The sequence below is a fragment of the Drosophila subpulchrella genome, unplaced genomic scaffold (assembly GCF_014743375.2).
Source record: "Drosophila subpulchrella strain 33 F10 #4 breed RU33 unplaced genomic scaffold, RU_Dsub_v1.1 Primary Assembly Seq83, whole genome shotgun sequence".
Taxonomy (NCBI): domain Eukaryota; kingdom Metazoa; phylum Arthropoda; class Insecta; order Diptera; family Drosophilidae; genus Drosophila; species Drosophila subpulchrella.
The window spans coordinates 2,134-18,675 of record NW_023665718.1 but is presented as its reverse complement, the minus strand read 5'-3'; the positions used below and the strand labels follow the sequence as shown (position 1 = coordinate 18,675).

At 38.9% G+C, this 16,542-nt stretch overlaps 1 protein-coding gene across 2 annotated transcripts in view; it reads right to left on the bottom strand.

The window, feature by feature from the left end:
* Window positions 1-5,324, bottom strand: part of LOC119562707 — a 142,740-nt gene extending 137,416 nt beyond the window's left edge. For both annotated transcript variants that reach the window (XM_037875893.1, XM_037875894.1), the window contains exons 1-2: window positions 5,165-5,324; window positions 4,655-5,107 (exon numbers count right to left, since the gene is read on the bottom strand). In XM_037875893.1, coding sequence (XP_037731821.1) covers window positions 4,655-5,107; window positions 5,165-5,246 — 535 coding nt within the window. In that variant the 5' untranslated portion in view covers window positions 5,247-5,324. The remainder of the gene's footprint in view (window positions 1-4,654; window positions 5,108-5,164) is intronic.
* Between the last annotated feature and the right edge of the window lie 11,218 nt (window positions 5,325-16,542).

The window sequence follows — 16,542 nt, the reverse complement described above, 5'->3', positions numbered from 1 at the left end:
TGTTTATGTTTGAGCTGGGAAATCTTTCGTTAGATAACTTTTCGGAAATCTCTTGAAATAGGGGCCAATTAGCTTTTTTAAGGTTGAATCTGGGTCTTTCAACAGGGCAGGTGATGTTCTGTTTAAATAAGTCGATATGAATGGGATAGTGATCACTACCCGAGAGGGAGATATCTGTATACCATTTGGAGCTAAGAGAGAGTAAGGGTGATGCGATGGAGAGGTCTATGTGGGTGAAGGTATGGTGTGTAGTAAAGTGAGTTGGTGATCCGTTGTTAAGTGTTATTAGTGAGGATTGGTTAATAAATTTAAATATTATGTTGCCTCTAGTATTGTTGGCCTCTGAGCCCCAACTTCTATGCCAACTGTTAAAATCTCCTGTAATTAGGAAGGGTGGTTGTAGACTGTCGTAGATGTTTCTGAGGTTTTGGATTTTAAAAGATTTGCTGGGAGGTATGTACGATGAGATTATGGAGAATTTGATTTTGGAGTGAACTTTTACTGCTATTGTGTCAAAGTCGAGTGCATTAGTCGGTACGATTTGTTGTTGTATTGAGTTGTGGATTAGAAGTGCTACACCTCCATATCCGTTTATAGCCGTATTTTCGTGGTAAAAGGTATAGTTAATTGGGATAGGAATGTTTTGAGTAAAGTGTAGGTGAGTTTCTTGTAATGATATTATTTTTGGGTTGTGGTTTTTAATAAGGACTTGCAACTGGCTATAATTGTTAATATACCTGTTTAAGTTCCATTGGAGGACTTTTAGCATTGTTAAAATTAGGTTTTTGTTGATAGTGCTATATGGTATTTTTTTGTATGTAGGCTAAGGTTAAATGCTGTCGCTATCGCTGTTAAGCAAACGGTTAGTGATTTTGTTGTTTTTCTTAGGTTTTTGTTCATTTTTTCCTTAGATTTAAGGGACTTGGCAAGTGTGTTTTGTTTGTTTGTGTAAATTTTGAGTTTGAGTTCTTCTGATAGGGATGAGCTGAGTGTTGATGTTGATTTTGATGTTGAGGCTAATGCGGGTGTGGTGTCCATGGGTACTTCGAGATCGTCGTATGCTGCTGATATGGTAGAGTATAGTGCTGGTTGGTGTATGTGTCGGGTGTAGTATATTTTGATGGCTGTTTTGTGGTCAACTTTTTCTAGGGTTTTGATTGATGTCAGCTCTTTTTGCTTTATGAATGCTGGGCATGTTTTGTCAATTGGGCTGTGTTTGTTGGTTGGGAGGTCGTATTTGCAGTTTATGCAGAACTTATCGTTGGCACATGTTTCGTCATTGGATGTGTGTTTCTCTGCGGAGCAGTTTTTGCATAGTGTGTTTGATTTGCAAGCTGTTGTGGGGTGACCAAGTCTGAGGCAGTTGCGGCATCTGAGTGGGAGTGGTATGTATGGGCGTATGTTTACCTTTTCATAACCAATCGTCATTGTCTCTGGGAGTGTCAGTGATGCGAAGGTTATAATGATGAGTCCGGTTTCTTTTAGTTCGTTTTTATCCATTTTCTTAATTTTTCGTATTTCCGTGACGTTTTGCGATTTGAGTTCTTGCAATATGATTTCTACTTCGTTTTTTCTTAGATCATTTGAGTAAATTACTCCCTTGGAAAAGTTAAGAGTACTATGCTCACTAACTGATACGGGAAAGTCATGGAAGATGCTCAGCTTTATGAGTTTAATGGCTTGGAGTGTGTCTTTGGTCTTGATTAGTAGACCGCCAATTCTTGTTTTTTTGCACGATTCCACTACACCATTGCATGTATAGTCAATTACTTTTTTGATTAGGAAGGGGGATACATTTTCAAATGTTTTATTGTCTGTTCTGTTTATGTTGATGAATTTGGGGCCGGTGTCGCTTGACTTGAAAAGTCTATTTATATCGGGAGGCATTGTTGTTGTTGTAGGGCAGGTGCCCTGCTGAGGTTTTTGGAATTGTTCAGAAGTTGTTTTGTTATTGCTTCTTTTTTTCGAAATTTGTTTTGTTGACTTGTACACTTGTTTTTGTTGTAGTTATTGTTTTTAACTGATAAGAGTTGGGCCAGGGGCTCGCTCGCTAGTCACACGTCTTTACTCCTCAAAGCTTAGAGTGAAACTGTGTTTTTTAACATATTACCTCCTTTCCTTGGAAATAAAATTTTTTAATTAGTTTTGAATTTTGAATTAAATTTTATCAAAATCGGAAGACTTTATTATATAGCTGCCATAGAAACGATCGTAAAATTGGTGGGAAAATAATATGAAACAAATTATAGCTTCGGTGTTCCTTAACATATAACCTACTACGCTTGGAAATAACATTTTTTAATTAGTTCTGAATTTCGAGTTTAATTTTATCAAAATCGGACGACTATATCGTATAGCTGCCATAGGAACGATCGTAAAATTGGTGGGAAAATAATATGAAACACATTATAGCTTCGGTGTTCCTTAACATATAACCTCCTACGCTTGGAAATAACATTTTTTTAATTAGTTCTGAATTTCCAATTAAATTGTATCTAAATCGGACGACTATATCATATAGCTGCCATAGGAACGATCGTAAAATCGGTGGGAAAATAATATGAAGCACATTATAGCTTAGGAGTTCCTTAACATATAACCTACTACGCTTGGAAATAACATTTTTTTAATTAGTTCTGAATTTCCAATTAAATTTTATCTAAATCGGACGACTATATCATATAGCTGCCATAGGAACGATCGTAAAATTGGTGGGAAAATAATATGAAACAAATTATAGCTTCGGTGTTTTTTTAACATATAACCTCCTACGCTTGGGAACAACATTTTTTATTTAGTTCTGAATTTCGAATTTAAGTTTATCAAAATCGGACGACTATATCATATAGCTGCCATAGGAACGATCGTAAAATCGGTGGGAAAATAATATGAAACAAATTACAGCTTCGGTGTTTTTTTAACATATAACCACCTACGCTTGGAAATAACATTTTTAAATTGATCTTGAATTTCGAATTTAATTTTATCAAAATCGGACGACTATATCATATAGCTGCCATTGGAACGATCGTAAAATCGGTGGGAAAATAATATGAAACAAATTATAGCTTCGGTGTTTTTTAACATATAACCTTCTACGCTTGGAAATAACATTTTTTAAATTAGTTCTAAATTTCGAATTTAATTTTATGAAAATCGGACGACTATATCATATAGCTGCCATAGGAACGATCGGAAAATTGGTAGGAAAATAATATGAAACAAATTATAGCTTCGGTGTTTTTTGACATATTATCTTATACTATTGGGAATATCATTTTTTTTATTCTTAAATTTAATAATTATAGCTCCAAGGGTATACAAACTTCGGTTTGCCGAAGTTATCTTCCTTTCTTGTTTGGGATCAGTCGATAGGTACATATTGAAGACCAGTTAAAATTTTTTATCTACCATAAAAATTGTGGGCGCCACAGGTTTGGGCGGTTTGTGGGCGTTAGAGTGGGCGTGGCACATTGCTAAAACAAACTTGCGCTGCGTAAGAAGCGCAGGAATCTGCATGCCATATCTCAATAGCTTAGCTCTTCTAGATTCCAAGATCTCAACGTTCATCCGGACAGACGGACATGGCAAGATCGACTCGGCTAGTGATCCTGATCAAGAATATATATACTTTATGGAATCGGACACGCTTCCTTCTGCCTGTTACATAGTTTCTGACGAATCTAGTATACCCTTTTACTCTACAAGTAACGGGTATAAAAAAAATTCTGTTTGTCAGAAATTATGTTTTAGGATCCTGGAAACTGTATATGATGTTAAACAGCTCAATGCAAGAAACATTAGTTCTACCACTTTTGCAAAAACTAGCTAGTTTGGCGAGAAATAATAAATAGCTACATTTTGTACACCCGTACTTGTGAACTACTAAAGCTTTAGGCATGTGCTGTATGTCGGTTAAAAGGTATTTCAAAATGCTATTTACGTCTTTCAAACATGATTTGTCTAGTTACAACCGTTTTAAAATTATGGGGAAAAGTTTTTTATTCCGATTTTTTTCAGCTTTTTTTCTGATTGCTTAAAAGCGATTTCAAATAAAATTTTAAGCTGTATACAATGCTGTTAAAACTCCCGTTTGAAAGATATTAATAAAAAAAAATGGCCACATTTTCCAGTTCAGAACACGGCCTGAGCATTGAACTTTTTTTGTGCGTATCCAAAGTCTATTTGACAGTTATTTCGAAATACTATTTACGTCTTTCAAACATCAATAAACAAATAAATAAAAAATAAATTTAAAAATAAATAAATAATAAATAAATACGTATTACATAAATAGGAAATAAAATGTCCCTTTAAAAACTTCTGATATCAAACAAAAACACCTCTTAAAGAGGTAAAAAAAATAGTATTGACCGCACTTTTAACATACAAAAGTTCTGATATCATAATTTGTGACGAAAAATAATTTTACTTTCGAAAAAGGCCACGATTCGCTATAGACGAAGAAGATAGGTGGCGCTATTAACTAGATGTGTTAGTGAAAAAAGCAGAGCTTCTTTAAGCATATCTCAATCCCTCTCGTACTCCCTTTAGCTGAGTAACGGGTATCTAATAGTCGAGGCCATCGAGTACAGCTTATTCTCTTGTTTTTTTTGTGTGTTAAAGTTAAAATTAAATTAATGATACTTCTCACCTTTGCCATTACTATCAAGAAAGACGTTTTGATCGTAGGTCGCCCTATCCGCTCGTAAACTATTGCGAGGGCCACTACTGTGCGAGAATTGCATGTTTTGTGCTATACATTCATATTCCTCCGAACACTGTCCGCCGGGCATTTTCAGATGCGAAAACTTGTTTAACCCTCTGAACGGCATTGGTACATTGCTTCGCATCGCCGAGCTTAAACTGATCAAACCAAAGCAATCATAGGACTGTACATGAGGATCTTGGCAAAATCTTATGCTGCTCAGCACTGCATTGAAACTGTTGTCAGTGGTGATATTGATGCTTGATATAAAGGAACGTGCCGGAGTTACCGTGGAAGAGAATCGAGTTGTCTTAGCAGCATCCACATTAATTGGGAGAGGAATTCGGTTAGCGTCAATAAAATTTCCAAGTGCGACACTGAAGCAAAATTGTTGAACGTCTATGTATAAAGTAAGTGGCTTAAACATTGCAACCTGTAATCGAAAGTCTAATTTACCTGTCCTTCTCTTAACATAGAAAAATCCAATAGGTAAACGTCCTTTATGTAGCATAGTTAGCTTGCCCGGCGTTACGAACATTGTCGTCAAAGGAAAATTTATTTTCTACGACCAAATAATTAGAGGTGCATAAACATCAATGGGAAACATCGATCCATCTATGTTTTTCCTATTTTTCTAAACATCGATATATTTTTGGACTATCGATATTTCTAGGGCCATCACGGTTCAAATGAGGAGAGCGAAAGCGCGATAGAGGTTTGTAAATTGTTACATTTTCCTGTTATCTTTAATTATTCGCTTGCACTTTTAGGGATTGGTATTGGTGGTGTAGGCGCCAAGCTGCTTAAGTTTTCTAACTTTGGAAAAATTCTTAAGCCGTAAAGCCTAGAGTTCACATCGACGCAAACCGCGAGCTAACCATAGGAGTGAGCGAGAGGCAAACAGGCGGCTAAAACTTTTCGCCGGGTCTGTTTTTCAGCGCGGTACTCAGATGAGCAAAGGAAATACCAGAAAAAATACCAGATTTCGCGAGTGAATTTTCGATGAACGCCGTTAGCCGCGGCCCAAAGAATACGAAATTTAATGTTTGGCGGTGTTTGTGCAGATGCGGTGGGGAATTTAAAAATTAAAAATGGAAGAAAAACACCAAAAACGGCTAAAGGAGGTCAGTGCAGATGAAAAAGGACGCCTAATCCAAGCTGTTGCCCATTGTTGTGGGATTTGACCGACAGGAAGCAATACCACAACGGGGCATATCCGCAGAATAGTTGAAGCGCTGAAGGAGATCCACTAGAGAATCCCAGTGGGATGGAACATGGGACATCGCTCGATCTCCGACGAGCTCTCCATTGAGGACTTCTCCTTCACCAGATACTTGGCAGCTGGTGATGGAGCGGAGATAGAGGATGCACCGGCTTCTATAGGGAGGCGGAAAAAAGGTCGCTCGCTAAGCGACAGCTGGAGGAGCCATCACCAGCCATTATTGGCCAGCTTGGAGCTGGACTACAGATGGCGCGGGAAAGATGGCGAAGCATCCGTGGGACGAGAAGGAAGCCTTAAACTTCTAATTTACATAAATAAAAACATTCGTTGAAAATTTAATTTATTTTAATTTCTTTGTGCACCAGCAGACTCTTCTTTTTTAAATTGCTCCAATTGATTTGTTTTCCGTTTGACAACAAGCGCAGCTGCTTGACAGTAAGACCATGCCACATGCATTGCGGGTGAACTTTGAAAACTTCGGTCACACTACAAAGAATAAGATTTTTAGACTAGTGAAACTCTTAGTCGATCTGAGTACTAGGCTTAAGTAAGTACCCTTCAGTTCTGCAGTGGGGACGCGATTACATGGCTCAAGGCAAAAAGCTTTTTTGTTTTTTTGTTGTGCCTAAAACGCTGTGCCGCTGTTGACGCCATCAGAGCAGTCGGCGCAGCGTAGAAGACTGCCTACGAACACGGTCGTGCAATAAAAAGAGGCAGATATTCGGAGATTTCCCTCTCTTTCTTGTCTTACAATCTCCCTGCACTCCGCGCTCGCAGAGACAAATTTCGGCCGGTCTGTTATTTTTTTTGCGTCTCTCCGTTATGTTCGGCTAGCGACTAAAATTTCGGCGGAAAAATTTTCGTGGAGCAGCGACATGTGAATGCCCTAATATATTAGAAGCATTATTGTATATCGAAAAAAACAACTAATATTGTTTTATAAAAGTAAACTATTTGATTATAGTAAAATTTAGTAAATTGAATTTACTTATAATGTGATGTTTACTTATTATACATTTTTATTACAATATAATTTTTTAGTTTAGTTATAGAAATTTAGTCCGTTAAATTGATTTAAATATATAAAAAAATTTTACAATTAACATTTTTTAAAAATTTGTATTGTATTTTTATTCAAGAAGTAAAAATTATATAGTCGGATATTTTTCGCCTTAGAAAGGGTATAGGTGCAGAGGCATGCGCCAACAGCGAAGAGAAAACAAAAGAACTCAAGTAAAGGGGTGAAAAGAAGACTTGGTGCATTCTGTTTGAGTGATTGAAAGGAAAGAATCCATTTTAATTGTGCGCAGCAGAGTTTCTTTAATCGTTTCTTTAAGCTAATATAATTAAGTCAGGTAAGTGCTACATTAAGTTAAAAATTCTATATTTTCATAAGTGAAAACTCATGGGAAAGATTCTGAATTTCACAAGTGATTTCACTTGGGACGTGTCACTTGCAAGTGATTTCATAAGTGAAAACTCATGGGAAAAATTGTGAATTTCACAAGTGATTTCACATGGGACGTGTCACCAGCACGTGACGAGCCATATGAAAAATGAGTATAAGGAACAAGTGAAGTCCTGTGGAACTTCGAAAAATTTTCATTTAAATTTTCACTTGTGAAAATGCGGACATTCCATACAATTTTCTATATGGAGCGTCACTTGTTCTTCACTTGTGCAAGAGGACATGTCCCACGGGATTCACAAGGTGATCCACTAGTGAAACTTTGTTTTTGGAACTGAAGGGGAAAAACTGCGCATTACATGGCCAACTGCAAGCAATGTAGAATTGTGTACGTCGCACGTGTAGCGGCAAATACTTATGTGTAGATTTTCTATATTATAGGTACAACGATGGGAAACATTGAAGGTCCATTGATATTTTTAATTTATATTTTATAATATAAAATAATTATACAAAACATCGATGTTTTTTGAAAAACATGTACAGCATTGGTTAGCCACGACACTGGATAGGTGTAATATCCCTTCAGTTCCAAAAAAAAAGTTTCACTTGTGAATCACCTTGGGAATCACCTGGGACATGTCCTCGTGCACAAGTGAAGAACAAGTGACGCTCCATATAGAAAATTGTATGGGATGTCCGCATTTTCACAAGTGAAAATTCAAATGAAAATTTTTCGAAGTCCTACGGGATTTCACTTGTTCCTTATACTCATTTTTCGTATGGCCTGTCACGTGCCGGTGACTCGTCCCAAGTGAATCACTTGGGAAAATCAGAATTTTTCCTTGAGTTTTCACTTGTGAAATCACTTGCAAGGGACACGTCCCAAGTGAATTACTTGGGAAAATCAGAATTTTTCCATGAGTTTTCACTTATGAAAATATAGAATTTAAAATACATACATTTTATTTACTTTTAAATTCATTTTAATTAAATAGTGTTACTTAGGTTATCTGTTAAAGGACAATTATTATAGTAAGCCTAGTTTTATGTTACGTTATTGGCTTTTTACATTGGTCATCGCCTTCCTTAAACCTTTGTCCGGGTCCTCCGAATCCTTGGCCAACGCTCCTAAAAAATGTATGGGGATATGATTAAAAAATGCGTTTTACTTGTTTATTTGTATATTTACCTTTTAGAGCTGTATAAACCCTTTGCGGGATTTTTTTTCCCACAAAACATTTCGTCATCTACTTTCGGCTAACGGAACCCATTGAATACCTTTAAAATATACGTACTTTAAACTAAGATCAATGCACATCTTAAACTTAACGTAGCACTTACCTGACTTTATTATTTTAACTTAAAGAGACGATTAAAGTAACTCTGCTGCGCGCAATTAAAATGGATGCTTCCCTTTCAATCACTCAAAAAGAATGCACCAAGTCTTCTTCTCACCCCTTTACTCGATTTCCTTTGTTTTCTCTTCGCTGTTGGCGCGTGCCACTGCTTTTATACCCTTTCTAAGGCGAAATATATCCGACTATATAATTTGTACTTCTTCAGTAAAAAATACAATACGAATTTTTTAAAAATGTTAATACTAATACTACTAATGTTTTAAATATTGAAATCAATTTTAACGGACTAATTTTCTATAATTACACTAAAAAAATATATTGTAATAAAAATGTATAATAAGTAAACATAACATTATAAGTAAATCAAAATTACTTAATTTTACTATAATCAAATAATTTACTTTTATAAAACAATATAAGTTGTATATTTTCGATACACAATAATGAGCCTAAAATATTAGGGCATTCACATGTCGCTGCTCCACGAAAATTTTTCCGCCGAAAATTAGTCGCTAGCCGAACATAATGGAGAGACGCAAAAAAATAACGGACCGGCCGAAATTTGTCTCTGCGAGCGCGGAGTGCAGGCAGATTATAAGACAAGAAAGAGAGGGAAATATCCGAATATCTGCCTCTCTTTGTTGCACGATCGTTTTCGTGGGCAGTCTTCTACGGCTGCGCCGACTGCTCTGCTGACGTCAACAGCGGCACAGCGTTTTAGGCACAAAAAAAGCTTTTTGCGTTGAGCCATGTCACCGCGTCCCTACTGCAGAACAGAGATTTTAAGTATACCCGTTCCTCGTAGAGTAAAAGCCTGTTTACACGAGGTAACTAGAAATGGGCAAAAGTAGCCTTGGCTGGGTACTTAGTATTTTAGTATTCGTTGTCTATCGTCGCTGATTAATCACTAGAGAATCTGACGTTGCACTTGAGTAAATATGGGATATTATTCGGAACAGCGAGATACGAATATAAAAATGAATAACCTCTTTTAATATATTTTCTTTTTTATTTTAAACGCAGTCAAACCGAAGGGATATATTCTGGAAGTGAATATCTGCTGTCGTGATATTTCGTGCTAATTCTAAGCAAAAAGAACACGCACGCAGTGGAACGTTGTTCATCCGTGTCCGGACAGACGGACATGGCTAAATCGACTTTGCTAGTGATCCGGATATAGGATACATACACTTCACTATAATAACTTCATAATAATGGGAATGTTCAACGTGTTTTTATTTATGTTTAGTAGCCGTCACCTTGTTCTCTACCTTGGCAGCATCGTCCCGACGGATACACAGCTCCTTTTCCCAATATGCCAACATGGGCCTTTAATGCCGGATTAGAAAGGGGGTTGATTTGCTGGTACTGCAGGAAGTCGCCCAGCATCCTGGCAATGACTGGTAATAGCTCCTCCACCTGTCCCTTAGCAGGTGGCCATCTTTCCTCCTCCCTATAAAAGCCAGCGTGTCCTCCAGCTCCGTTTTAGCTGCCGAGCAGCTGGTGGAGTTGGAGTCCAGAGGTTTCCCAATGGAGAGCTCGTCGGAGATCGTATTTCTGGTGGTTCTGCAAAAAAGATACTTTTTTTAAGAACAAGGTATCAAAATTCTGTTGACCAAAATCTAATTTCTTTGCCAGTAAACGTCCATGTAGGAAGCGAAATCCCTCTCGGTATTCTCCTTTCTAATTGGTTTCTCTTTTGGGCGACCTTCCGAAGCTTTGATTTGGCGTCTCTTATAATCTACTCTGACCTCTAGTAGGCGTATTTGGCGTGGTTTTTGGGTTATTCCTTAAGCCCAGTACGCCCTTAGCCGTTAGCCGCGGCACAATGAAATTTGATCTTTGGCGGTGTTCGTGCAAAGAGGCGTTATGGAAACTAAAAATAAACAAGGAAGAACGCTATAGTCGAGTACCTCGACTATCAGATACCCGTTTCTCAGCTAAAGAGACCAAAGGGAAATGGAGGCAGTAAGTCGAGATTGAAATGCGCCACCTAAAGCGGTAGACAGATTTAAGCGTTTTGGGCGTTAGAGTGGGCGAGGCAAATTTTTTTTGGATCAATCGATAGGTATTGACGAGACCAATACATGTCAGCTGAAATTTTTTATTTAGCATGAAATCGTGGGCGCCACAGGCTTGAGCGACTTGTGGGCGTTAGAGTGGGCGTGGCATATTCGCGTAACAAACTTGCGCTGCGTACAAGGCTACGGAATCTAAATCTGAGATCCTAATTTTCTATCTTTTAGTTTCCGAGATATCCACGTTCATATTTACGATTTTTTGAAGTTTGTGGGCGTTAAAGTGGGCGCGTTCATCGGGACAGACAGACAGACGGCTAGATCGACTCGGCTAGAGATCCTGATCAAGAATATATATATGTCGGAGATGTATAAGAAGAAAGAAAATGTAAAGGAAACTGTAAAGCATTAAGAAAGAGAAAGAATAAAGAATAAAATAAACTAGTCATTAGGTTATTTGTGGTTCCTTTTAATTGCACAATTGCTGAAAGCGTGGACTGAGAACGAGAGAGAGTGTCGTCTCAGCCGAGTGTGGCGCGGTCATGGTCTAGGTCAAGGACTCTGAGAGAGAGAGAGAAGAACCAAAAAGGAATTGCATATGAGAGAGAAAAGAAAGGAATTTGCAATTGGATGAGGCAATACCTTTTGACGTGTGTCAGAAGAAGCCGGCAGAAGGAAGCCGACTTTCACTTTGCTTTTGATATCTAAACGGAGAAGACGTTGACCGCGACTCACTAAGCAACTGCAGCAAAAATGCAAGAAGGAGACCAGCAAATGTCTCAGCCCCTGACATCAGAAGTGGGATCGGCTCAGGCCCAGCGTGATAGTGAATGGCGATCTCTGTTGGAAGCACAAAATCTACGATTCATCGAAATATTAAAAACAATGCAGCAGCCTGCTTCAACAACAACAAGTGAAAAATCATTGAGACTACCAAAGTTTAATCCAGACGCGGCTGAAGCTGACGCCAGCGCGTGGCGCAAAACAGCCGACATGATTCTCACGGAGCATCCTCTGGAGGGCAGTGCGCTGGTTATGTCGCTGAGTGGAGCACTAGAAGGGAGCGCTTCCCAATGGCTTGCACAGATCAGCTATGCTGGTATTACCTGGCCACAATTCCAAGAGTTGTTTGTTCAGCGCTACGACGATTCTGAGACGCCGGCCGCCACCTTATTGAACATTCTCAACGGACGGCCGAAAACGGGCGAGTGTTTGTCAGCGTACGGTAGCCGATTAGTGACGTCACTTTTGACAAAATGGAAGTCGATGGACATCGAAGAAATAGCTGTTTCTTTCGTGCTGGCACACACGTCACAAATCGACACTAGACTGCAGCGTCTACTGTTCACCACCAATATAACGAACAGAAATGAACTACAGCAGCAGTTGAAGGCGTACGCATACAGCAAGCGAAGTGAGCATTTGGCTTCAGATCTTTCGATAGGCCCCGACAGGAAGAGATTCAAGGCACACACACCAATGAAGTGTCATTACTGTGGAATTTCTGGACACAAAATGCTGGACTGCCGTAAAAGGAAGGCAGAACAATCAAAACCAAATCAATCGTTTGGAAGACCACTGGCGGGACGAGACAGGACTGGCGTGACTTGCTTTAAATGTGGAATCGTCGGTCATATTGCATCGGCATGTATGAAGGGAACAGCAGCATCGAGTAGCAGTATGAACGAGAAGCGAGTAGATGTCTGTGCAGTGTTGGAGCCGAAAGGAATTTTATATCAATTTGGTGAGGCCTTTCCATTCTTTTTCGACTCGGGTGCCGAGTGCTCCTTAATAAAGGAAAAGTTAGCAGTCAAACTGGCCGGAAAAAGATTTAATAATTTAGTCATTCTAAAAGGAATTGGAACAAATGTTGTACACTGTAATTTACAAATACTGTCCACCATACAAATTTGTAAATTTAATTTGGAAATCATGTTTAATGTAGTTATGGACGAGCATTTGAAACATGACATAATGATTGGTCGTGAAATCTTGGCACTTGGCTTTGGCATAACGATGGATGCTGATACATTTAATATTTTTAAAAGTAAACAAATTAATTCAATATCCGAAGAAACTATTACAAATTATGATAAGCTATTTGATGAAAATGATGATTTAAGTGATAATGATAAGTCTAAATTGAAGAACATTTTTGACCAATACACTGAGCATTTTATTATTGGAATACCGAGCCGACGTGTCACGACTGGAGAATTAGAAATTCGTTTATTAGATGCCAACAAGACTGTGCAGAGACGTCCATATCGACTTGGCGTAGATGAAAAGGAATTAGTTAGAGATAAAATCAAAGAAATGTTGGCGGCAAATGTAATACGTCCAAGTAATTCTCCATTCGCGAGTCCAATCTTGTTAGTTAAGAAGAAAGATGGCAGTGATCGTTTGTGCATAGATTATAGAGAGCTAAACGCAAATACAGTGGCTGACAAATATCCTTTGCCTCTAATATCAGATCAAGTAAACAGACTGCGTGGGGGTAAATACTTCTCTTGTTTAGATATGGCTAGTGGGTTTTATCAGATTCCAATAGATGTAGGATCTATAGAGCGAACTGCTTTTGTAACCCCTGAGGGCCAGTACGAGTTTCTATCTATGCCATTTGGGCTGAAGAATGCCTCTTCGATTTTTCAGCGAGCTATAGCGCGAGCACTGGGTGACCTGGCGTACTCCTATGCAATTGTTTACATTGATGATGTAGTGATAGTAGCAAGGTCAAAAGAGGAAGCATTTGAAATATTGACAGTTGTGCTAAATGCTCTATCGGAAGCAGGATTTTCATTTAATATAAAAAAATGCTCTTTTCTGAAAACTGAAATAGAATATCTTGGCTACTTGGTCAAGGATGGTAGTATTGAACCAAATCCGCGAAAAATACAAGCTCTGGCTGGACTATCTCAACCAAAGAATGTTTCACAATTACGACAATTTATAGGATTAGCGTCGTACTTCCGTAAATTTGTCCCACAGTTCTCTGAACAGATGAAACCGTTATATCAGTTGACTTCCAAAATTAGTAGTTTCGTTTGGAAAGCTGAGCATGAAGAAATACGGCAGAAGATCATCTCAGTACTAACACATGATCCGGTTTTAATTATTTTTGATCCACAATATCCCATAGAGCTGCATACAGATGCAAGTGCAAGTGGCTATGGTGCCATTCTCATGCACAAAATAGACGGTAAGCCTAGAGTGGTCGAATACTTTAGCAAGTGTACATCGCCCCCAGAATCGAGGTATCATTCATACGAATTAGAAACTCTGGCAGTATACAACGCTGTAAAAAGTTTCCGACATTACCTTCACGGTCGAAAGTTTGTAATATTCACAGATTGTAATTCATTGAAAGCAAGTCGTGCTAAAATAGAACTAACGCCGAGAGTTCACCGTTGGTGGGCATATTTGCAATCATTTGATTTCACTGTAGAGTACCGCAAGGGAAATCGCATGGCGCACGTGGACTTTTTATCCAGAAATCCGATTGTCATTGAATGTGAGACAACCAATAGAGTACCCGAAGTCCGCATCGACCTGACAGAGGTGACAGACAACTGGCTTGTAGCTGAGCAGCAGCGTGATTCGTGTGTAAGGGAAATTATAGTCCAGTTGAATGATGGAGAGTTGTTGGAGAGTTTAGCAAAGACGTATGAGCTAAGAGCAGGAATTCTGTATCGGAAAATTCAGAGAAATGGAAAAACACGCTGTCTACCTGTAATCCCAAGAGCCTTTAGGTGGTCTGTAGTAAATCACGTCCATGAAGCAATCATGCATTTGGGGTGGCAGAAAACGTTAGACAAGGTTTATGAGCAGTATTGGTTCGAGCATATGTCCAAGTATGTACGAAAATTTGTAGAAAACTGCATCAAATGCAAACTAGCAAAGCCTCCATCAGGGAAAATTCAAATGGAATTGCATCCAATTCCGAAAGTTGAGATACCTTGGCATACTGTGCACATTGATATTAGTGGAAAGCTGAGTGGTAAAAATGATACCAAGGAATATGTCATAGTACAAATAGACGCATTTACTAAATTTGTTCACCTATATCATACTTTGCATTTAGATGCAGAAAACTGTATTAAGGCTGTAAAATCAACAATATCACTTTTTGGGGTACCTAACCGTATCATAGCAGATCAAGGCAGGAGTTTCTCTTGTGGGAAATTTCGTGAGTTCTGTTCAATGCATAAAATAGAGTTACATTTGATAGCAACAGGTGCAAGTAGGGCCAATGGACAGGTTGAAAGAGTCATGAGCACGATGAAGAGTATGTTGACAGCGGTAGAGATAGGTGAACGTTCCTGGCAGGATGCACTCAGTGAAGTACAGTTAGCCATGAATTGTACAACGAACAGGGTAACAAAGTATAGCCCATTAGAAATATTGATTGGAAGAGAGGCCAGGCCAATGGGCTTATTGCCAATAAATGAAGAGACTAAAATAGATTGTAAGCAAGCGAGGGCTCAGGCCAAAGAAAATATTGAAATAAATGCGAAATATGAAAATAATCGAGTTGATAAGAATAAGGCCAAAGTTGTAAAACACAAGGTTGGGGATCATGTCTTGCTTAGAAGTGAAGAGCGGCATCAGACCAAATTGGATCCTAAGTTCAAAGGACCTTTTGTGGTTGCCGAGTTGTTGGAAGGTGATCGATACCTGTTAAAATCGTTAACTAGCAAGCGTACCTACAAGTATTCGCACGAGAGTTTGAGAAGGCTGCCGGACGAGCAGATCTCTGATAAGACTATTGAGGAAAGTGACAGTGGTGAAAAAGACACTCGTCGTGAGACATCAAACACAGGGGCCAGATTTGATCAACAATAGTCATGCCTAGTATGGATGATATTGTGTGATGCAGTTTGGATCTGAGCAGATCGTGGCACTAAAGGTGCAAAGCGTCGCGTGGGACGGCAAGAGCCTGTAACTGTGGTTTGATAACAAGGATAGCCAAATGGTCGGGTTTGCGCAGAAGAGTACGAGCTACTGAGAGAAAGTTGAACCAGGTCAAGCCGAAGGCACAAGTGTGGAACCAGAAGTGTTCTGTCATGGCGTGTGGCGCGGTTGACTGGTGTGACAAGTTTGATTTGACTTACTGTATGATGTGAAAAAGGGAGATAGCCTGCGAAACCGACATTTGATGACGCAATTTACAAAGTTGTGTGTGTAGACTATTTGTTAAGTTAAGAATGATGTTGAGAGATGTAAAAGAGGAAAAGAGAAATAAAGCAAGAATGATACCAACCTAGTGTTACAGTATGCACACGAGGACGTGTGAAAGTCAGGATGGCCGTGTCGGAGATGTATAAGAAGAAAGAAAATGTAAAGGAAACTGTAAAGCATTAAGAAAGAGAAAGAATAAAGAATAAAATAAACTAGTCATTAGGTTATTTGTGGTTCCTTTTAATTGCACAATTGCTGAGAGCGTGGACTGAGAACGAGAGAGAGTGTCGTCTCAGCCGAGTGTGGCGCGGTCATGGTCTAGGTCAAGGACTCTGAGAGAGAGAGAGAAGAACCAAAAAGGAATTGCATATGAGAGAGAAAAGAAAGGAATTTGCAATTGGATGAGGCAATACCTTTTGACGTGTGTCAGAAGAAGCCGGCAGAAGGAAGCCGACTTTCACTTTGCTTTTGATATCTAAACGGAGAAGACGTTGACCGCGACTCACTACGCAACTGCAGCAAAAATGCAAGAAGGAGACCAGCAAATGTCTCAGCCCCTGACATATACTTTATGGGGTCGGAAACGCTTCCTTCTGTCTGTTACATACTTTCCGACGAATCTAGTATACCCTTTTACTCTACGAGTA